Source organism: Meles meles, chromosome 4 (assembly GCF_922984935.1).
Source record: "Meles meles chromosome 4, mMelMel3.1 paternal haplotype, whole genome shotgun sequence".
Taxonomy (NCBI): domain Eukaryota; kingdom Metazoa; phylum Chordata; class Mammalia; order Carnivora; family Mustelidae; genus Meles; species Meles meles.
The window spans coordinates 156,680,739-156,704,097 of record NC_060069.1 but is presented as its reverse complement, the minus strand read 5'-3'; the positions used below and the strand labels follow the sequence as shown (position 1 = coordinate 156,704,097).

General features: G+C 38.2%; 1 protein-coding gene across 1 annotated transcript in view; it reads right to left on the bottom strand.

Annotated features, from left to right (window-relative positions):
* Window positions 1-23,359, bottom strand: part of TTC3 (tetratricopeptide repeat domain 3) — a 134,627-nt gene that overhangs the window by 79,140 nt on the left and 32,128 nt on the right. The window contains exons 11-16 of the mRNA XM_046001346.1: window positions 20,452-20,506; window positions 7,342-7,504; window positions 6,348-6,393; window positions 5,189-5,309; window positions 3,975-4,038; window positions 586-646 (exon numbers count right to left, since the gene is read on the bottom strand). Coding sequence (XP_045857302.1) covers window positions 586-646; window positions 3,975-4,038; window positions 5,189-5,309; window positions 6,348-6,393; window positions 7,342-7,504; window positions 20,452-20,506 — 510 coding nt within the window. The remainder of the gene's footprint in view (window positions 1-585; window positions 647-3,974; window positions 4,039-5,188; window positions 5,310-6,347; window positions 6,394-7,341; window positions 7,505-20,451; window positions 20,507-23,359) is intronic.

Below are 23,359 nucleotides of genomic sequence, written 5' to 3'. Positions count from 1 at the left end.
GTTTTGCAGGGTTTCCGGCATCACTTTCCTTGACCTCATGAACTTCTATATTAACTAAGATTTACAGTTTCACTCTGCAATCAATATATAGCTAGTAGGCAATGGAGGGGTTAATTATAAAGATGGGTGGCAAGAGGTCCTACTGTTAATTTTGGTGGGGGCAGGTGTTTGTTAGAACTAACTTTATAAGTGGTTGCTTCATTAGTGAACATGTTCCTTTAATGAGAACTACCCAGAAGGGCCCCTAAATATACACATACCCATGCCTGCTTCCAGGTGGCCAAGAACTCATTAACACAGAGTCCCTAAAGGAAGCCACCAGAGAAGCAACTGTGGGAAAGGTGAAATAAGGTGAGCAAGGAGAAGATGTAACTCTCACTTTATACTTCTCGGAATATTTTTTCTTTGTATAAGAATTTATCTTGGGATTTTTAAGAATTAGCACTGCTATATCTCATATTCCATGCTTTTGAGACATTTACTAACACTCAGGATTAATAATCCTTTAGCCAAAACAACACTCTCCTAAAGGTATGCCTTTGATATCTGAAAGGGGGAAAAAAATCACACAGATAAAAAACATACCTGAACTTCTCCAATTCATTGTTTCGAGATTTTTGTTTTCCTTTATATTTTGGAGGCTGACCTGTGAATACAAAGTATTTGTTCCTGAAAACTGTTCATAAAAATCAACAAGCCTGAAAGTAAATTAATTAAAAATATGTACATTGGAATAAGCAGCAAAGGAAGCAATATCTTCTGACAAACAGGTGAAAAACCAGACACAATGATGTTTGTCTATGTATGCTATGAAAGTATTGTGAACATTAATCACAGTGATACTACTTAGGCCTAAAGTAGATATAGAAAGATACAGGCCATAGTTCCTGTCCTCAGATTTTTATAATCAGATGGGAAGAAAAGGCAGTCACCAGTAATTACGCAACAATCACCTTTAGGAAGACGAGAAGACAACACATTATTACTGACGTATGAATTCCATATTAACTGCTCTTACAACTTAAAGAGGTGGACATCACTTAATGTCCAGTGGCCAGGAAAAACCTTAGTGGGGATATAGCATTTGTATTTAGCTTTAAGGAACAAGTAGGATTTGGGGCACCTGTGTGGTTCAGTCAGTTAAGCATCTGATTTTTGGCTCAGGTCGTCATAATTCTGGGGTTCTGGGATGGAGCCCCATGGTGGGCTCTGTGCTCAGCGAGGGGTTTGCTTGTCCCTTTCCCTCTGCCCCTTCTTCCACTCATACTCGCTCTCTCTCAAATAAATAAAAGTCTTGAGAGAGAGAGAGAGAGAGAGAGAAACAAACAAGTAGGATTTAGATGGGATGGGACAAACCCAAGAATGACATTCACTTTAAGAAACATTAAGTACTAAGCCTGTGTGATGTGGTAAGCTGGGTAAGAAAAGAAAGTTAGAAAGGGGCAGTGAAGGCCAGCTGGAGTGAGTGCTCATGGGTCCTTTGCTTCTGATACTCCAGCTCTGTGAGCCCAGCCTTTATCCCACTGGCAAGAGCAGGGACCACTGCATACTTTGGAGTGGGGGAGGGGCCATGCCCAAAGTTATGTAGAAGAAAGCACAGCAATAGGGACAGGGTTTTTTTGATGGAAGTTTTGGGAAGAGATAGCAGAGGCAGTCAGAACCTATGTATTAAGAAGGGGATCAGAGCCAAACGGGTTTGGATGGCCTCAGAACACAAAAGAGGCCTCCAGAAAGGCAGGAGAGTTCTAATTTGATTCCTTCTGATTTCAGGCAAAACTACACAGCCCTAACCCTGGGACCTCAATTTCTTTGACTAAATCCAGATGAAGTGTAGGTGCTATTTAAAACATTTACTGAAATGTGCTATCTGATAATAACAGTCCAAGAAATATCAATAAATTTAAAAGATTTTTCCAAAAGAAAAGTTTTATCCTCAAGGATTTTTCATGTGCTATTAGACTTACATCAGATAAGACAATCACCTGAGTCTCCCTCTTTGTAATTTTCTAATGTGCTAAACAAACGGGAAGGGCCAGTGGTAAACAGCTGGGTATGTGGCACTGAAGCCTGAGAAGAGACAGAACTGCAGGAAGGAAAAGACAGAAATGGCTGCCAGAAGTAGAAACACTGAAAACAAACCAGCCAGCAAACAAGAAAAAGGAAAAGAGATCACTAACAAGATCACTAATCAGGTCAGCAATCTCACCCCAATAACCTCTGAAAGCTTCACACAAAAAATTTGCATCTAACAGCAATGTTGAGTCAACAAGAAAATCTGTATTTTTCTTAAACTGTTTTAAAAGGCAGGGAAGCATATAATCTGCTTCAGAATGATTTTCAACAAAATCTGGTCATGTAAAGGGAGATTAAGAGGGGCGCCTGGGTGGCTCAGTGGGTTAAGCCTCTGCCTTCGGCTCAGGTCATGATCTCAGGGTCCTGGGATCCAGCCCCACATGGGGTTCTCTGCTCAGCGGGGCACCTGCTTCCCCCTCTCTCTCTGCCTGCCTCTCCACCTACTTGTGATCTCTTTCCTTCTGTCAAATAAATAAATAAAATCTTAAAAAAAAAAAAAAAAAAAGGAAGATTGAGAAATAAATGGAAGATGAATGTTCACTTCTCTGGACCCCTTACTTCCCAATGATGCCAAGTAAAAGAAGTCCTGCTGTGTGTGTCTGTGTGTTTATTAGATGCAGAAATAAACATACACACTGAGCATATAAACATATATACTGAGCATGTACCAGTTAAACTAATATCGGCCTAAAGCATCCATTCTGAAAACCACCCTGAAAAGGGTGAAATTTAGTTTAAGGGGATGAAAAAAAAATCTAAATTTTTAATATATAAAGCACAGATGTACATATAGAACATAAATAAACAGTACCTATAGTAGGGGGACAAACAGAAAAAAATTTGTCTAAATAGCCTCCTTAGTCAACTCCTTAATGAAACTGAAGGTGAAAAACTCTGGCCTCATGGAAATTAGGTAGCAGACAAAGAGTTTTTGTCCTTCCCTTCTATTCCATTTACTTAAAAATAGAGCTTCCCTATGACCCTGCAATTGCATTACTGGGTATTTACCCCAAAGATACAGATGTAGTGAAAAGAAGGGTCATCTGTACCCCAATGTTTATAGCAGCAATGGCCATGGTCGCCAAACTGTGGAAAGAACCGAGACGCCCTTCAACGGATGAATGGATAAGGAAGATGTGGTCCATATACACGATGGAGTATTATGCCTCCATCAGAAAGGATGAATAACCAACTTTTGTAGCAACATGGATGGGACTGGAAGAGATTATGCTGAGTGAAATAAGTCAAGCAGAGAGAGTCAATTATCATATGGTTTCACTTATTTGTGGAGCGTAACAAATAACATGGAGGACATGGGGAGATGGAGAGGAGAAGGGAGTTGAGGGAAATTGGAAGGGGAGGTGAACCATGAGAGACTATGGACTCTGAAAAACAACCTGAGGGTCTTGAAGGGGCGGGAGGTGAGAGGTTGGGGGAACAAGGTGGTGGGTATTAGGGAGGGCATGTATTGCATGGAGCACTGGGTGTGGTACAAAAACAATGAATACTGTTACGCTGAAAAGAAATTTAAAAAATTAAATTTATTTAAATTTATTTAAAATTTATATTATTTATATTATATCTATTTTATATATAACTTATATATTATATATAAATTTTATATTTATATATTTAAATTATATGTATAAAATATATAAATTTTATATATAAATATTTAAATTATATATAAATAAATATTAAATTTATTTAAATTTATTAAATAATATGAAAAGACTAAGCATTGATTTCAAATAAGTATTCAGTGTTTTCTTAACACAGAAGCATTATGAAGTAAAAGGAAAGTAATAGCAAATGTATCCAAGACTCATGCAATGTTGGGGCTGCAGTTTTAGGAATGCTATATTAATTCAGCAAACAACTTATGTAAGGAAAAATCTTACCTGATGGTGGTAGAAATTCAGGATGACAGTCACAATCATCTACCTTCAAAGCTTCATCTACCGCCTACCCATGAAAACAAAATTTGTGAGATTTGCAAAAAAATAAAGCCATAAAGAATTCAATAACTAAATAATAAAAAAGAATAGAACAGAATTTACCCAAGAGCCTAAAATAACCAGCTGGTAATTAGGCCTAAATGAATAAACAAACAAAATGAGAACCAGTGATAAGAGATTCTAATATGACAAATTCTCTAATGATAATTCTACTTCCAACACTTGGCATGATGCCTGACAGGTCTATTGTTCAATAAGTATACTGAATAAATATTATCGCATCTTTCCTTATGCTCCTCTAACTGAATACAGCCTCTGAGATTTTTATTAACAATAAAAGGACTACACAGTGAGTTGGAAAAGTTCTCTTAATGCCTACTAGCCACAGACTCCAAAACACCATTTTCTTTTTCCCTCACAAATCCTAGAAAGAAGTATTAACGTGGACTTGGTGATAATGCCAAGTTTTTAGCACACTACTGTTCAGAAGAAAACTCAGATTCAGGTCATTTGGGATACCAATCACAGAACCAGGCTAAAAAGCTTAGAGGCGCCCTCAGAAACCATGAGTTCTGGGTGCTGGTGAGTTCAGCAGGGAGTCAAGACTGGGGACCACTGCTGGGAAAAGCAACAAAGGCTGCAGAAATGCCTTGGGCAGAGATGGGAAGGGTGTGCCTCCCAGGCCCAAAATAACACAAGTCAGATGGGCAGGCTCAGGTGGTGCCAGGTAGCTAAGAGATTGCAAAAGGGAAAAGGAAGGAGAAGAAAAATTGAAAGCACTGTAAGGAATGGGATGACATGGCCACTAGACCCCACTGTCACTCATTCCCAAGTGGCTGTTTGACTGAGAGACATGTAAAGCGGGAAAAGCATACTAAGAGAACTATCCAAGTAGTAAAATGAAATTTAGAAAAAAAAATTTTGAAAACACACAAATGTGATTTCAAAAGAAACTGTCATACTGAAATATTCTGTTCATAGTTGAAGGAGATAGTTAGAATATTAAAACGAAAAGACACTCTCTCTTCGTATTAGAGGCAAAAAGGAATTCATACCATCAAAATACTTAATTTCCATTCTCACCAGACTACTACTGTGAAAACATGAGACTACTTATACTTGAAACCATTTTAATTTTAGCTTTTAACTGAACCTACCTTTACATTCTGATTACCACCGTCTGCCATTTCGTGGTTAGATTTTCTGGAATCTTTTTCGGTTTCCACAAAGTTAAGTGAAGTACTAAATGCAGGTGCTGATAAACTGGGTATGTAGGCCCTGAGAGGGAATATGAGAAATAATAATTTTACTTCTATTGATTAGCATGCATTTTTAAAAAGTTATCCTACGGGGCACCTGGGTGGCTCAGTGGGTTAAAGCCTCTGCCTTTCACTCAGGTCATGATCCCAGGGTCCTGGGATCCAGCCCCGCATCGGGCTCTCTGCTTGGCAGGGAGCCTCCTTCTTCCTCTCTCTCTCTCTCTGCCTGCCTCTCTCCCTACTTGTGCTTTCTATCTGTCAAATACATAAATAAATAATAAAAAAAAAATCTTTAAAAAGTTATCCTACAAAAAAATAGGTTCCAGCAAATACCACTTTTCTTCCTTGAAAGCAGGGTAATACTGTTTTTAAAAAGGATCCACCTCTGAGATTGGGCTTTATACACAAATATTGCTTTAAATTTCATAGTAAAAACTCAAAATAGATTAAGAACAGTTCAATATGTATTCTGGTTTCTAATATTAAAATAAGTAATTCTCCCTGTCTTAAATTTAACAGCTTCAATATCTTAGGCATCTAAAGTATGTGGGAAAAATATCTATTTTTAGTGCCAAGTAATAAATGTAGAACCCTGGCTGTTATTTGTTTCCTTGTGAGTATATTCGAATCTGTCTGTTGTCTACTTCTAACAGAAAGTCCTTAACAAGATACTGGGAGGCTGGTGACAGATGTTTCCAGGACAGAGGCTAAGGGTTAAAGGTACAGACTGTGTCCCTGCTCTCTGCCAGGACCCTCAATGTAAAAACTGCTCCCACCCAAGCACAGTGACATCCACTTAACACTTCACCCACCTTTTCCCAAGGCTTAGGCTACTGAGCTCCCATAAATACACATACAAATGGTTCAGTAAAACAGTTGGCCAAACAAATCTGACAATTCACAGGTCACCTGATCTGAGACACAAACCCCTCTTTCTTCCCTCCCCAACTTTACTGTGGTTGTTATTAGCCACAAAGCATCAGATACAGTGATTCTTAAATCTACAGGGCAAAGCCATCCCAAGTAACAGCTACTGATCTGATTGGTATTAACTCACCTGCTTTCATAAAAGGCTTTAATTGGATTTCTAGTTGGTGTTCGACCTATAAAAATCAATCACACACATGCATAATAATCAGTGGATTGGCAACACATAGTTTGAAGAGCTTTTCAAATATCCCTTAAGCTGACAGTAAGAACATCAAATTTATAGAACTGAAAAATAAACATTAATAATTTTATATTTTCAGGTGTTCTGAGTTTTAGGATGGCGTCAGCAAAATGTTATACAGCCTTATTTGACATCCCATTACATGTGATCATTGACTAGATGCAGGAGTACATAAATCTGAATCAGAGATGGTACCTGTCTTCAAGGAGCTCACAATCTTATAATCATGTTACGTTGGATAGTAACAGCTCAGCTCAGCTTCCTAAGACACTAAATACCCAAAAAGAAAACCAGGAAAGACCTGTACGCTGAAAGTATAGAGTAAGGAATTTCAGGCATTAGAGAAAGCAAAATACTTAGGAGAGAAAACAAGAGAATGAAAATCTAGAATTCCTAGCCCACACACCTGATTTGTGATATATGTGTACATACCCACATACAGATGTATATATGCAAAAATGTTCCGCATGCTATAGAATGAGCCACACACCTGGTGCAAAAACGTCAAACAATTCTACTGAAGGGTTTTTTCTTTAAGAAATAACCATAACGGAGGAAAAATTTTTAAATAATTTTGTTTCAAAAGTCTTAACTTTACCTAAAATCTCAAGGCGTCAGATTTTACAACAGAAGAATAAATAATAATTTGTTATTTCAAATAAAAAATTCAAATCATTTATAATTACCTAGTGGAATATAACACTAACATACTTCAACACAGACAGAAATGGAAAACTTCAGTGACTGGACCAAGATAACATAACAAAATAAGCACAAATCACCTGAGAGTTGATTTATGGTCCTCCATTAATCCAAGAAACCCACCTTCAAAAGTTTTAAAGGGAATTCAACTGTAACCAAAGAATCTTAGGTGAAATACCTTGCAGGTCTTCTATTTGTTTTTGTAACTTTACATGCTGCTGAATTAGATCCTTGATTCCCTCAGGGTCATTTTTACAGAGTTTTTGAGCTTTTATGTTTGCTTGCAGGGCCCAGTCATATTCCCCCAGCATAGAAAGAGCAGCACAATAACGATAATGACCCTGTTCCAAAAGATAAATTTAATTTTTTTCTCAAAAATATGCTTAAGTTAAAGAAAATAGATAAGGAAAAATATTTTGCTTGCAAACTGATTACTTAAAATGTTAGATTAGGATCCTATCAATGAAAAATTTTTAAAAATGTTAATACCTATGAGGAAATAAAATTACCTAAATGAGCTAACGTGAACTTATGAATAGTATTTATAATAATTTTAACTAGAGATCAGTATTTTTGCTTAAGAGATTTCTACCCCAAAGAAAATAATTCAACCTTTATTATATTTTACTAGTAAAGAATGATATATATTATTTTATGCCAAATAAAGTACAAAAAAATTCATTAAAAATAAATAACTTGATTTTTTCAAAATATTTTAAGGCAGTAATAGTCTCTAAGTCATTATATTCCCTACACTTTGAAAATCAGAGAAATTTTAGAGCTGAAAGGAACAATCAGCTAATACAGTCATTTTCCAACCCCTCCGAAGGATATGGTCAGATAAGGGGTACATCTAGGCTAGATCTTCCATTCAGTTTGCTCTTAATCAGCTTTTAATTATTTTACCTCTAAATGTAGTTCTTGGCTTTAAGAAAAGGTCCGAAAACCACTGATTTACTCAGTTCCAATGATCAGGGCTTTTGTTTTGTTTTGGATGCTACAGAACCACATCCTGGCTGGCCCCATTTATGCTTTTTGGGAAATCTACCTCAAGGATGAACATTCTAACCTAGAAAGCTAATATTACCAAACCTGAAGTTAACTCAAACTCCTTTTCTAGCTACTCACAAACTAAACTCCCATTGTAGGCACAGTATCTCCACTTGTGAATTGACTTACCCATGAAAGAGGCTAGAAACTGGCCTAATGTCATACTTATTTAGAGGCAAACCAAAGAATCCTGACCTTATGACTCCAGGTCCAGAGCTTTTTCCTCCTTCCTACAGATTTTCCAAAGAACATTCTCATTCTAAGAGAAACTACTAAATCAAAAATAAGTAACCCTTTTAGCAAAGATGAGCTTTTCACTAAAAAAAAGGCCAGAAACAACCTTGGGGACCTTTGTTTATGCAGGTTTGGTACCTATGTAATCCTGCTCTTGCACACCATCCAAGTTCCGAAGCATTGTTTTAGTCAGACTAAGATTTAGACTCAGATCTCAATCAGATTGCATTTTCTCAAACTTTGCTTTTCCTCAAAAGGCATATGAAGATAGATCTCTCAGATATGCCACAAGACCAACATCCTATCACCCAGGACTACTTCAACTTCAAAATTTAGGTAACTACATTAAAAAAGAAATCACAGCATAAGATACATGACGGATTATAAACCATACCTGCTAAATTTATGAAAAAAAAAAAAAACAAAACAAAAACAATTTTTCTTTATCATCCCCATCCCCCGGCCCCCCAGCCTCCCACCTTCCTTATCCTTTCCTGGGTCCTTTTCTCTAAACTCTACAAAACCTAGTATAATGTCAATTGGTTGAAAAATGAATTTATTCACACCTCATTGCTCAGGTTATTTGAATGATGCTCAAATTAAAAGGTATCTCTGAGAGCTTTCTGAACCCAATTACAATACAAAGTTTTACTTTTCTTTGACATTACTTCATTCTCTTTCACATATACAGAAATTCCCTACTGTTCATCTGCCTAGCATCTCCTCATTTTGGTGCCACTATGTCCCTACTCCACACAGCAATGGCAGAACTGGGACTAGTGCTCCATCTCAAAAATGAATGGGGAGAAGCATATGACCCAGGAGACTGACCAATTGAAATATGCACCATTTTCCAGGTCATAGGATCAATCCACTGGTGAGCACATGGCTCAATCAGGATCAGTGTGAGGCACCCATTAGGTGTACTATATAGATACTAAAAGAGGTTCTATAGCCACTAGAATGAACAATTATTAAGGATATCAGTTTGGGGTTCCCACTACATGGTAAAAATCTTTTTCAAAATGAAACCAAGAGAGCCCACACTCCAATTACCACTAGTGGCCAACATAGAGTTAACAAGGATTTGGATTTACACTCTTGCCCTAAACAAATAAACAAGGACAAAACACATGAAACAAAGGTTTGCAAGACACTGAGTGATTATCAGGCAACAAAACAGAGTGACCCCTGAAAAACACAACACAAGCCCTATGACTGCTCCAGCTTACTGAATGGAATTTCTAAGCCCTGGTACAGGGAGAAGGAACCCAGGCAGGGACACTGGCAGTCTCAGTTCAGAAGACAGAGACAGGAGTCCAGGAGAGCCAAGGCAGCACACATTCACAGGGCAGAGGACCAAGAGAGACTGCTCCACAGAGAAGTCCAGAGATCTTTACACAGTCCCCCGAGTTGAGTCTTCAGGTGAATACTAAGCAGTATATGCATGTGGGACAACCACCTGAAACCCAAACCAGGGGAAGAACGACTAGAAAGACTAATAAGGAAACAAGAGTCAGCACTCACATAGGGCCGGGAATAATTCCTGCTTCTACCAGCCAGAGCAGAAAACATCATAATTCATGGAGTAATGGGCAGAGTGTTCAGAAGCATTTGGATTCAGTTGTGAATAAAAAGATACACCTTGACCAAATACCACTACGGTCCCACCTATCAAAACCTAAAATAAGGCTCCAAAGACTTACACTGCTTCCAAGTAACTTTACTGCATCCCATAAAGGAAGCTCAAAAATATTTATAGATACACACAAATATCAGTAACAATGTCTTGTATTAATAAAAAATTACTAAACATGCAAAGAAGGAAAATATGATCTATAAGAAGAGAAAAATGAGCCAATTGAAAATACTCAGAAACGACACAGATGATAGAATTAGTAGACAAGGCCTTCTCTGTAGAAGGGTCAGGGAGAGACTCCTCAGCTAGAGAATTTTTCAAAGAGACAGCGAGAGAAGGAATGCAAGCAGGGGGAGTGGGAGAGGGAGAAACCCCAATGTGGGGCTCAATTCCAGGACCTGAGAATCATGAACTGAGCCGAAGGCAGACGCCTCATGACTGAGCCACCCAGGTTGGGCCTCTTCTCAGGCTTGACTTCTGCACACCATTGGGTATAAAAACCTTATTGTGGATGTGGAAAAACTGTGCAGAGAACCCTCTGATTCTGATAATTTCCAACATGAAGAAATGCTTTTGAAGGATTTTAAAGAAGTCACACAACTTAATTATCCATTAGAGAGGCAAAAGTTATACATCTATTTCATCCAATGACAAATCAAGAATATCTGGGGTTGGCAAGATGGCAGAGGAATAGGAGACTGAAATATCACTAGGTCCCAGGAGTTCAGCTAGGTAGTTATCAAACCATTCTGAACACCTACAAACTCAACAGGAGATAGAAGAGAAGAAGAGAAGCAATTCCAGGAACAGAAAATCGACCACTTTCCAGAAGGTAGGATGAGCGGAGAAGTGAATCCCAATCAACAGGAATATGGACCACAGTGGGAGGGGCTGGCTCCCGGCAAGTGAGAGAGAAGCGGAGCACAAAATGAAAACATTTAGAAGTCTGCTCCACTGAGGGATATCACTCCAGAGGCTTAGGAGGGGGTGAAGCCCTCCGGGTCTGAGGACCCACAGGGTCACAGAAAGACCAGGGGTGTCTGAGTGTGGCAGAGTTGCCAGGTATCGGAGCAGGGAAGCCAGCTATAGAGACAGAGCCGAGGAGTGGGCTCTCAGCTCAGGGTTACCTTAAACCACAATCCAAGGCACAGTCGAACCACTGCTCTTTGGGCAGGGACCCCACAAGTGGCAGATCCGGAGAGACCCCCTCATTCTTCCTCTGGGAGGAACAGCTTGGGAGCCTGTTGCAGGAATCTACTGGGTTTGGAGATGCCAAACGGTGCCATGCACCTGAGAGAGAAACACACAGTCATAGGCTGGGTGAGCTCCAAGTGCAGCTGGTGACCAGGGAAACAGGAGGGATGGACTGCTTTTCTCTGAGGGCACACTAAGGAGTGGGGCCCTGAGCTCTTGGCTCCTACAGGACCAGAGACTGTGAGGCCACCATCCTCATTCCCATCCTCCAAATTTGTACAGAAAGCATTCAGGGAACAAAGCTACCCAGAGCAAACCCAAGCAGATTACTTAGCCTGGCCCTGGTTCGCTAAGCAAAGAGAGAGCCTAAAAGTAACAGACCAGAAAGGAATAGAGATAATATGCAGTAACAGTCCCTTACAGGCAATACAACGGCACTAAGAGATAGTGCACTAACGGCACTTAGTGCTTATAACGGCACTAAGAGATAGGATACCTATCTCTCAATAGGTATCCTGAATGTAAATGGGCTAAATGCCCAAATCAAAAGACACGGGGTATCAGGATGGATAAAAATACAAGACCCATTGATATGCTGTCTACAAGAAACTCATTTTAGACCCAAAGACACCTCTAGATTGAAAGTGAGGGGTTAGAAAACAACTTACCATGCTAACGGACATCAAAAGAAAGATGGGGTGGCAATCCTTATATCAGATATATCAGATTTTAAGCCAAAGACTATAATAAGAGATGAGGAAGGACACTATACCCTACTTAAAGTGTTTGTCCAACAAGAAGAGCTAACAATTTTAAATATCTCTGTCCCTAACAAGGGAGCGGCCAATTATATAACCCAATTAATAAAATCAAAGAAACACACTGAAAATAATACAGTAATACTAGGGGATTTTAACACCCCCCCCACTGAAATGGACAGATCATCTAAGCAAAAGATCAACAAGGAAATAAAGGCTTTAAATGACACACCAGACCAGATGGACATAACAGATATATTCAGAACATTCCATCCCAAAGCAATAGAATACACTTTCTTTTCTAGTGCACATGGAACATTCTCCAGAATAGATCACATCCTGGGTCAAAATCAGGTCTCAACCAGTACCAAAAGATTGGGATCATTCCCTGCATATTTTCAGACCACAATGCTCTGAAGCTAGAACTCAATCACAAGAGGAAAGTTGGAAAGAACTCAAATACATAGAGGCTAAAGAGCATCCTACTAAAGAATGAATGGGTCAACCAGGAAATTAAAGAAGAATTGAAAAAATTCAGGAAAACAAATGAAAATGAAAACACAACTGTTCAAAATCTTTGGGACACAGGAAAGGCAGTCCTGAGAGGAAAGTATATAGCAATACAAGTCTTTCTCAAGAAACAAATTCTCAAGTACACAACCTAACCCTACACCTAAAGGAGCTGGAGAAAGAACAACAAAGAAAGCCTAAACCCAGCAGAAGAAGAGAAATAATAAAGATCAGAGCAGAAATCAATGAAACATAAACCAATCAACAAAACTGGGAGCTACTTCTTTGAAAGAATTAATAAGACTGATAAACCTCTGGCCAGACTTATCAAAAAGAAAAGAGGAAGGACCCAAATTAATAAAATCATGAATGAAAGAGGAGAGATCACAACCAACACCAAAGAAATACAAACAATTATAAGAACATATTATGAGCAAATATATGCCAGAAAATTTGACAATCAGGAAGAAATGGATGCATTCCTAGAGATATATAAACTACCACAACTGAACCAGGAAGAAACAGAACACCTGAACAGACCCGTAACAAGTAAGGAGACTGAAGCAGTCATCAAAAATCTCCCAACAAACAAGAGCCCAGGACCAGATGGCTTCCCAGGGGAATTCTATTAAGCATTTAAAGAAGAATTAATACCTATTCTCCTGAAAGTGCTTCAAAAAAAAGAAATGGAAGGAAAACTTCTAAACTCATTTATGAGGCCAGCATTACCTTGATCCCAAAACCAAACAAAGGCCCCATCAAAAAGGAGAATTAGAGACCAATATCCTTGATGAACACAGATGCGAAAATTCTCACCAAAGTATTAGCCAATAGGATCCAACAGTACATTAAAAGGATTATTCACCACAACCAAGTGGAATTTATTCCTGGGCTGCAAGGTTAGTTCAACATCTGCAAATCAATCAATGTGATACACTACATTAATAAAAGAAAGAACAAGAACCATATGATCCTCTCAATAGATGCTGAAAAAGCATTTGACAAAGTACAGCATCCTTTCTTGATCAAAACTCTTCATGGTATAGGCATAGAGGGTACGTACCTCAATATCATCAAAGCCATCTATGAAAAACCCACATCAAATATCATTCTCAATGGGGAAAAACAGACAGCTTTTCCCCTAAGGTCAGGAACATGGCAGGGATGGCCACTATCACCACTACTATTCAACATAGTACAAGAAGTCCTAGCCTCAGCAATCAGACAACAAAAAGAAATTAAAGGCATCCGAATCAACAAAGAAGGCAAACTCTCACTCTTTGCCAATACGATACTTTATGTGGAAAACCCAAGAGACTCTACTCCAAAACTGCTAGAACTCATTCAGGAATTCAGTAAAGTGTCAGGATATAAAATCAATGCACAGAAATCAGTTGCATTTCTATACACCAACAGCAAGACAGAAGAAAGAGAAATTAAGGAGTCAATCCTATTTACAACTGTACCCAAAACCATAGGAATAAACCTAACCAAAGAGGCAAAGGCTCTGTACTCAGAAAACCATAAAGTACTCATGAAAGAAATTGAGGAAGACACAAAGAAATGAAAAAACTTTCCACGCTCATGGACTGGAAGAATAAATATTGTGAAAATGTCTATGCTACCTAAAGCAGTCTACACATTTAATACAATCCCTATCAAGATACCATCAATTTCTTCCCAAGAAATAGAACAAATAATCCTGAAATTTATATGGAACCAGAAAAGACCCCGAATAGCCAGAGAAATGTTGAAAAAGAAAGCCAAAGTTGGTGGCATCACAATCCAGACTTTAAGCTCTATTACAAAGCTGTCATTATCAAGACAGTATGGTACTAGCACAAAAACACATATATAGATCAATGGAACAGAATAGAGAGCCCAGAAATAGACCCTCAACTCTATGGTCAACTAATCTTCAACAAAAAATGGAAAAAAGACAGTCTCTTCAACAAATGGTGTTGGGAAAACTGGACAGCCACATGCAGAAGAATGAAACTGGACCATTTCCTTACACCACACACAAGATGGATGAAAGACCTCAATGTGAGACAGGAATCCATCAAAATCCTTGAGGAGAACACAGGCAGCAACCTCTTCGACCTCAGCCACAGCAACTTCTTCCTAGAAACATCACCAAAGGCAAGGGAAGCAAGGGCAAAAATGAACTATTGGGATTTCATCAAGATCAAAAGCTTTTGCACAGCAAATGAAATAGTCAACAAAACCAAAAGACAACTGACACAGTGGGAGAAGATATTCACAAATGACATACCAGATAAAGGGCTAGTATCCAAAATCTGTAAGGAACTTATCAAATTCAACACCCAAAGAACAAATAATCCAATCAAGAAATGGGCAGAAGACATGAACAGACATTTCTGCAAAGACATTCAGATGGCCAACAGACACATGAAAAAGTGCTCAACATCACTCAGCATCAGGGAAATACAAATCAAAACCAAATGAGATACCACCTCACACCAGTCAGAATGGCTAAAATTAACAAGTCAGGAAACGACAGATGTTGGCGAGGATGCAGAGAAAGGGGAACCCTCCCATACTGTTGGTGGGAATGCCAGCTGGTGCAGCCATTCTGGAAAACAGCATGGATGTTCCTCAAAAAGTTGAAAATAGAGCTACCCTACGACCCAGCAATCACACTACTGGGTATTTACACTAAAGATACAAATGTAGTGATCCGAAGGGGCACGTGCACCTGAATGTTTATAGCAGCAATGTCCACAATAGCCAAACTATGGAAAGAACCTAGATGTCCATCAACAGATGAATGGATAAAGATGTGGTGTGTATATATATATATATGTGTGTGTGTGTGTATGTATGCATATATGCATACACACACACACACAATGGAATACTACTCTGCCATCAAAAGAACAAAATCTTGCCCTTTGCAATGACATGGATGGAACTAGAGGGTATTATGCTGAGTGAAATAAGTGAAATAAGTCAATCAGAGAAAGACAATTATCATATTATCTCTCTGATATGAGGAATTTGAGAGGCAGGGCAGGGGGCTGTGGGGGTCGGGAAGGGAAAAAAATGAAACAAGATGGGATCAGGAGGGAGAAAAACCCTAAGAGACTCTTAATCTCATGAAACAAACTGAGGGTTGCTGGGGGTTGGGGGGTAGGGAAAGGTTGGCTGGGTTACGGACACTGGGGAGGGTATGTGCTATGGTGAGTGCTGTGAAATCGGTAAGTCTGGTGATTCACAGACCTGTACCCCTGGGACAAATAATACATTATATGTTAATAAATAAATAGATAATACACACACACACACACACACAAAGAATTAGTAGACAAGAACATTAGAACAGTTATTATAAACCTATTCCATATCTTCAAGAGGTTAAAAGACTGAACATATTAAGATGTGAAATACATAAAGAACACTCAAACTGATATTCTAAAGACGGAAATTATAGCATTTAAGGTGAAAAAATACATCAGATGAAATTGGGGAAGATTAGACATTGCAGAAGAAAAAAAATCAGTGAACTCAATACAGCAACAGAACCAAAGAAACACTAAATGAAAAGGGAGAAAAGAGACTGAAAATAAAGCTAATAAACAGGAAAGAAAAACTGAGAAATGGGAAGAAAAATGTATATAAACCTGGATCCAGCCATGACTGAAGGTAATGCCTAGACTTTGCAATTACATGAGTCAACTACTTAGGCCAAATCTGAGTTAGCTTTTGTCATTCACAAACAAGAGAGTCTTAATATACCCTTCAATATTAAAGGTTCTTATGGACATCTGTGAGGCTACCGGTTTGTATGCTACAAAACAGTATCAAAAGGCAATGCAGAGAGAAATGTCAACAAATGTCTACTGACAATACCATAAAAATTCCCACTATTTGGGATACAATGACACATCCTCTCTTAGGCCTGAAAGCACATGCAGGGCAGTTGTCATTGTACCAGGCTTCTCTACCTGGAAGGCACAACAATGGCCCACCCTCACAGAATCTACAGAGAACCTTGTTATACATGTTTATGTCCTTTCTAGGACATGATTCAACAGATGTGGGCTCACAGTTACTCTGAAGTAGAAGTACAGAATGCACCTTGCACAGTTCACCTTTGCTTCTGAAGTTGAAGCTACCTTTTAATGAGGACTTCTTTCCAATAAAAGAAAATGAAAAAAATGACCTAGGTGTAGTTACATTTTTTAATACTTACTAGGATTTGTGTTTTTCATCTATACAAATATTTCTGCAGTCATCACAAACCATCCATATTTAAATAAAGTGAATGAACCCACATAAATATAGTTAACAGATCTTTGATGAAGATAACAAAGGTAATAAAATGAAGTAAATAGAGCCTTTGCAGGAGTGATGTTGGGGCTTCTACATGCAAAAAAAAAAAAAAAAGAAAGAAAGAAAAAAGAATCTAGACCTTATACCCTCCACAAAAATTAACTAAAAGTGAATCACAGACCTAAATGTAAAATGCAAAAAATAGTAATGACTTTTTAGATACCATACCAAAGGCATGATCCATGAAAGAAATAACTTATAAGCTAGACTTTAAAATGAAAAACTTCTCTCTGAAAGTTGCTGTCAAGAAAATGAGAAGACAAGCCGCAATCAAGAAGAAAATATTTAGCAGACATATTTGATAAGGTCTGTTACCCAAAATAGAAAAGAATTCTTAAAATTCAGCAATAAGAAAACAACTAATTCAAAAAGATCTTAACAGACACCTCATCAAGGAAGGTATATGGTGGCAAATGAGCACATGAAAAGATGCTCCACATCATATGTCATTAGGGAAATGCAAGTTAAAACAAGATACTACCATACACCTAGCAGCGAGGTCAAAATTCAGGACATACGCCATTAAAACCAACACTGGAATGACCACAAGGGACAAGTCCAAATGCCAAGGAGGATATGGAGCAGCAGGAACTTTCAATTGTGGCTGCTGGGAATGCAAAATGGTACAGACACTTTGGAAAAGTTTGGCACTTCTTTAAAAAACTAAACATGTTCTTGGGGCATCTGGGTGGCTCAGTCAGCTAAGCATCTGCCTTCAGCTCAGGTCATAATCCCAGAATCCTGGGATTGAGCCTGCACTATGCTCCCTGCTCAGTGGGGCGTCTACTTTTCCCTTTCCCCGCTGCTCATTCTCTCTCATTACCCCTGTATCTCTCTCTAATAAATAAAATCTTAAACAAAACAAAACAAAAAACTAGGGGCAACTGGGTGGGTGTCTGCCTTCAGCTCAGGTCATGATCCCAGGGTCCCAAGACTGAGGCCCATATCAGACTCCCTGCTTGGCAGGGAGTCTGCTTCTTCTTCTCCCTCTATCCCTCCCCTTGCTCCTCTTTCTCTCTCTCTCTCTCTGTCTCTCAAATAAATTAAAAAACAAAAACAAAAACTAAACATATTCCTGTCATCCTGGATGACATATTCCAGGAACATATTCCTGGATCATATTCCAGGAATCACTGCAATCCAGCAATCCTTGGTAATTACCCAGAAGAGCTGAAAACATGTCAACACAAAACCCTGCACGTAGGTATTTATAACAGCTTTATGGAGCACATGACAAATTGATGAACAAAGATTCTATACCAAGCACAATGACTCCTACTAAAAACAACCACAAACTGATCACTCTCAAAAGAAGCACATCCAATGCTGGATTCTAAATTCACTTTTGTCTCTTACTTGCAAAAGTCACTTTACCTCTCTGGGACTCAATCTCTTCATCTGTAAAATGAGGTATTTAAAAACAGCCTCCAAAATCTGGATGCAGGAGTCCATCTGGGGAATTTCACAATCCCCAGACTCTGATACACTACTCAGCCACAAGAATCATAATTTGGAGGACTCTAAAATTCTCTGATTAATACTCACTCTGATTTAAAAACACTCTGATTTAAAAACAAATTATGTAAAGCCAGGAATGAAGTCCGAAACACGTATCTTTCTGTGTCTTATTTGAAGCTCTACTTAAAAAAAAAAAAGTCGGGTATTTTTGTGATTTAGGAAAATACAGTGATTAATATCACAAACACCTAGAATTAATCACTAACATTTGCTATATTTGCTTTAGATTCTTTCTTACTAAAAGAAATAAAACCATACAGATATGGCTAAAATCCTCTTTGTACCCTCTCTAATGTTTCCTTCTCTAACTGCCCAGAAACATTATCATGAGTTTGAAAGGTATCTTTCGGGCCTATATTATGCTTCTACTACTTTTTTTCATTCAACACTATTTTTTTAAATCTATAAATGCTGGTCAACCAGTTAACTTATTCCAACTGCAATCTAGTATTCAGTTTGTTCATTCACTAAGTCAACAAATATTTACTAGGAAATGTTTGCTATGTGCCAAGCAGCTTGTCAGGCAGTCCAGATTCAATAGTGAACCAAGCAAACAAAAAAAAAATCCATCCTCATGGATCTCATATTGTAGTAATAATTCATACAGTATGTTCAATAACGTTAAATGCCAACAGGAAAAAAGTAGAGCAGGACAAGAGGGTAGCAACTGTCTAGGCAGGGGTAGCCTTGGCATTTTAGTAATGTGGCCAAGAAGTTTCCACCGAGAAAAAAGGTAAAACATGAAAGGAAGTAAGGGAGCTAGCTCATGCTCTGGGGAAAGGCATTCAATTCTAGGCAGAGGGAAGAACAAGTACAAATGGGGAGTGGGCCTGGCATATATAAGGAACAGCTAAGGAGGCCAACAGGTCAACAAAGAGTGAACAAAGCAGAGAGTGGTAGGAGTGAGGTCAGAGACATAATGGGTGTTTAAGAAAGAGGGACAGAGCAGATCAGAGGAACAACTTTGATAAAGTGAAAGTATCATATCCATCCCTGCTTCATCAACGGATAGGTAGGTATCTGCAGTTTTATGCCATTAAAACACCACTGCAATGACCACTTTGCATATCTCTCCATGTGTACTTATTGCGAGAATGTTGTAGAGTACACATACTTGGAATAATTACAGCGTATGCACATCCTAGTGCTCTCCAAGCTGGCTGCAACCAATTCTCACCCACTGGTTTATGGAAGGTTCCTGTTGGTAGACATATTCACCAACGCTGGGGACTACTGGTCTCTTTAACCTTTGCTGACCTAAAGGACCTAAACAGTATCACATGGTTTTACTTACTTACTTACGTACATGTAGGTCTGTTTGGAAGCTCTCTATTCTGCTATCTTGGTTTTGTTTTTCTAACTGTACAATTTTAAGTGCTAGGAAATAGAACATAGGTTATTTCTATTGCCCATTCAGGATTTCTCTTCCGTGAAACACATGTTTATTCACTAGACCATTTTCTACTGGGTTTATTTATTATAGCTCTTCGCATATTCTGGATATAAATCCTATCAGTTATAAATGTCATCTATAGGACAAATTATCTCCTTCCAGGCTTATGATTTCATTCATGGTGTCCTTTGACATGCAGAAGTTTTTCAGTTTAATATAGTCAAATTTATGCAACCCCCAATACTGATTTGTGTACTGTGTTATTTAATAAATCCTTTCCCACCTCAAGGTTATAAAAGCAGTCTCCTATAATTCTTCTTCTAAGTTTTAAGTTTCATTTCTCATTGTAAAGTCTTTACCCCATCCAGAATGTGCAGATGCTGACATCTCAGTCACTAAGGTACCCTCCAGCTTCTCAACATTTCTACATGCTCCTTGTCCTGCTCAGACACACATGGCCTCTCACTGCTGTGTTAAGTCTCCTTTCTGATTATGGAAATGAAGATTCCTCTCTCACATTCTTGAGCTTGGTATAATTTTATCCAGCATTTCTACATATAAATTTATATCTTATACACAGATTTTTCAAAAGTTATATGGCATTACCTGCCCAATGTAAAGATAAAAGCAACCTACCTTTGTCCAATTGTTCTTCAGGATAATGGCTCTCTTTCCATCACCAAGTGCATTTCTAAAAAGAAAAACAAGAAATACTCTTATTTTTTTCATAAAGGCATTATAAATTGTGTATCTATTTGTACTTCTTGAATTTTCTAGAAAAAAAACCTAGTTAAAAATAATTTCTTAATTTTTAAAAATCCATATATGTCCATTATAGGAAATTTGGAAAATACAGAAAAGTAAAATAAAAGGAAAAAGTCACCCAGAGTCACAATCACAACTACCCAGGAATAACTACTTTTCATATTTCTGGAAGATTTCCTACACATACCTACATCTTATCTGTGTCTAACTTGTTATTATCTACATAGTTTTTCAGCACTACTTTTGCATGTCAGCAAGACTTCTGATCTCCAAAAAAATACCTCCCAGATCTTTCACACATCAGCTAAACCGCTGTGGACAGAGCATAAAAGCTGAGACACAGATGGGAGTTAAGTTCAATACAACCACTAACTCTCTTCAGGACTGTTTGGGAAATTATTAATGCTCTGGCCTGCTTTCCCATAGGTAAAATGAGGATGATTAATTCTAATTAGTTTAAGCCAATCACTGCAATCTCACTCTCCTTTCTACTGCCTGGTTTGGGGGTAGTCATATGACCCAGTGCTGGCCAATGAGAGTTTAGAGGACTCATCACTCTTACGAAAAGATTTACAAGGAAGAACAAAACTAGGTAACTTATACTACCAGATAGCAGTACCTACTAAAAGACTATATATAGTTAAAAAAAAAAAAAGGTCTATCTAAAGACAGATGACCTGACCAACAGATTAGGATAAATCAGAAAGAGATGCATACAGTCACCTGATCTAGGTGACAAAAATGACCACTGCAGCGCATCAAGAAAACATATTCTTAAGAAAGAGTGATGAGTCAATTAGACATTCATACCCATCTTGAACCTACCTCTCACTAACTGCAAAATTAAATAATCAAGCTTTTAAAAGAAACATAGAACATTTAGCTGATGTTAGAGAAGCCAGAGACTATTAAACAGAAGCCAAAAAGTGCTTATTATAAAGAAAAAGAACTGATAAACGGCACTATGTTCAAGTTAGCATCATCCATTTGTTTAAAAAAAAAAAAAAGTGAAAAGGCAAGCCAGGGTGTGAGAAGCTATTCATAATGCATATATTTGACCAATGACTCAAATCCAAAAAGCTTTTTTTAAAAAACCTAAAGAATAAGACATTGACTCAAAAGAAAAACAAAAAGAAAAACAAAAAAAAACAGCAAAAGATCCAAACAGGCACTTCACAAATGAGAATATCCATGCGGTCAAGAAGCATATGAAAAGATGCTCAACTTAAATAACCTTAATTGACTTAAGGAAATGCAAATTAAAATCACAGCACTGTATAACTACATACCCATCAGAATGTCTAAATGAAATGACAAAAATAATAAGTGTTAGTAAGGACATGGAACCAAAACTCTCATATACTGCTGGCAGGAGTGCAAAACGATACAACCATATAGGAAACTATCTATGAAAGCTAAATAGAAGCATACCCTTGTCCCAGCAACTCTACTCCTTAATTAGATTCTCAACAGAAATGAATACATATGTTCACAATGATACTATCTGTAAAAGCCAAATATTAGAAACTACCCAAATGTCCATCAACATTAGAATGGATAAAATGTGGTATATTCATGCAATAGATGAACACTGTACAACTCCATGCAACAATATGGATCTTGAAAAACAATGCTGAATGCCAAACATAAAAGAGCACATACCATGACTGTTTACATTACACAAAAACAGGCAAAACTAACCCACTGCGTTGGAAAATGGGGTAACAGTTAACCTGGGGAGGAAGGTAGGTAGATTAGGACGAGGAATTTCAGAGGTACTGGAGTTGTGATGTGGGTATCAATTACTCATGTAAGGAGTCTGAAAATTCAACCTATATTCTTATGAATTACACACTTTGCAGTATATGTAATTTTTTCTGAAGATTATAAGAGTGATTCTTTTGCTGGAGACAGTAACATCCAGCTTAATATGTGAATTACAGTAGCCAGAGGAGGCAGACTGGAGTCCAAGTCACACAGAGAGACTAGAAAAATCCTATGTCTTTGATAACACTGTTGAAGCACTAAATATACAATTAGAGCCACTTTCTTTAATGATGCATTTCTTTAATGATGTTTTCTTCACCATTTACATAGGGTTTTCTGTTACTGGCAATGAAACACATCCTAATACAATGGCACACCTCATCTCTCCACTGCTTCCCTCTGCAAATGCTTTTAATAACTGCCTATACTATTTCTATTTCCTTTCATCTCAACCCATTCCGACCCAGGATCTACAAGCTTCCCATACACAGCTCCCCCTATGACAACTAAAAGATGTCCATATTGCTCAATCTAAATTCCATTTGGCTTCTCAGCAACAATAGGCACTACCGGTCACTCTTTTTCTTCCTTCCATGATGTCACACTTCTGGTTTTCCTCTTACCTCTCTGGCTACCTTTTAACCGTCTCCCACGCTGGTTCATCTTCCCTTAATTGGCCACTGCTTGTGTCCCTCAAGGCTAAGTCCCAGTTTTCAGTTCATCCTTGCTCTACACCAATGGGTCTCAACCTTGGCTACACATGAGTACCATCCGGGGGGCTGCTGGAAGCCCAATGCCCAATTAATTAAATCAAAATCTCTGGGTTGGGATTATTTCTTCCCAGGTTGATTCCAGGGTGCAGTGAAAGTTGAGATCCACCTCCCCAAGCAATCTCATCCACATTTGCAACTTCAAATCAACTAGGTTAACTATCCCAAGTATGCATCTCTTGCCCAAACACCTCCTTGGAGTCCAGACCCACATAATTCATTGCCGATGTGACATTCCAACT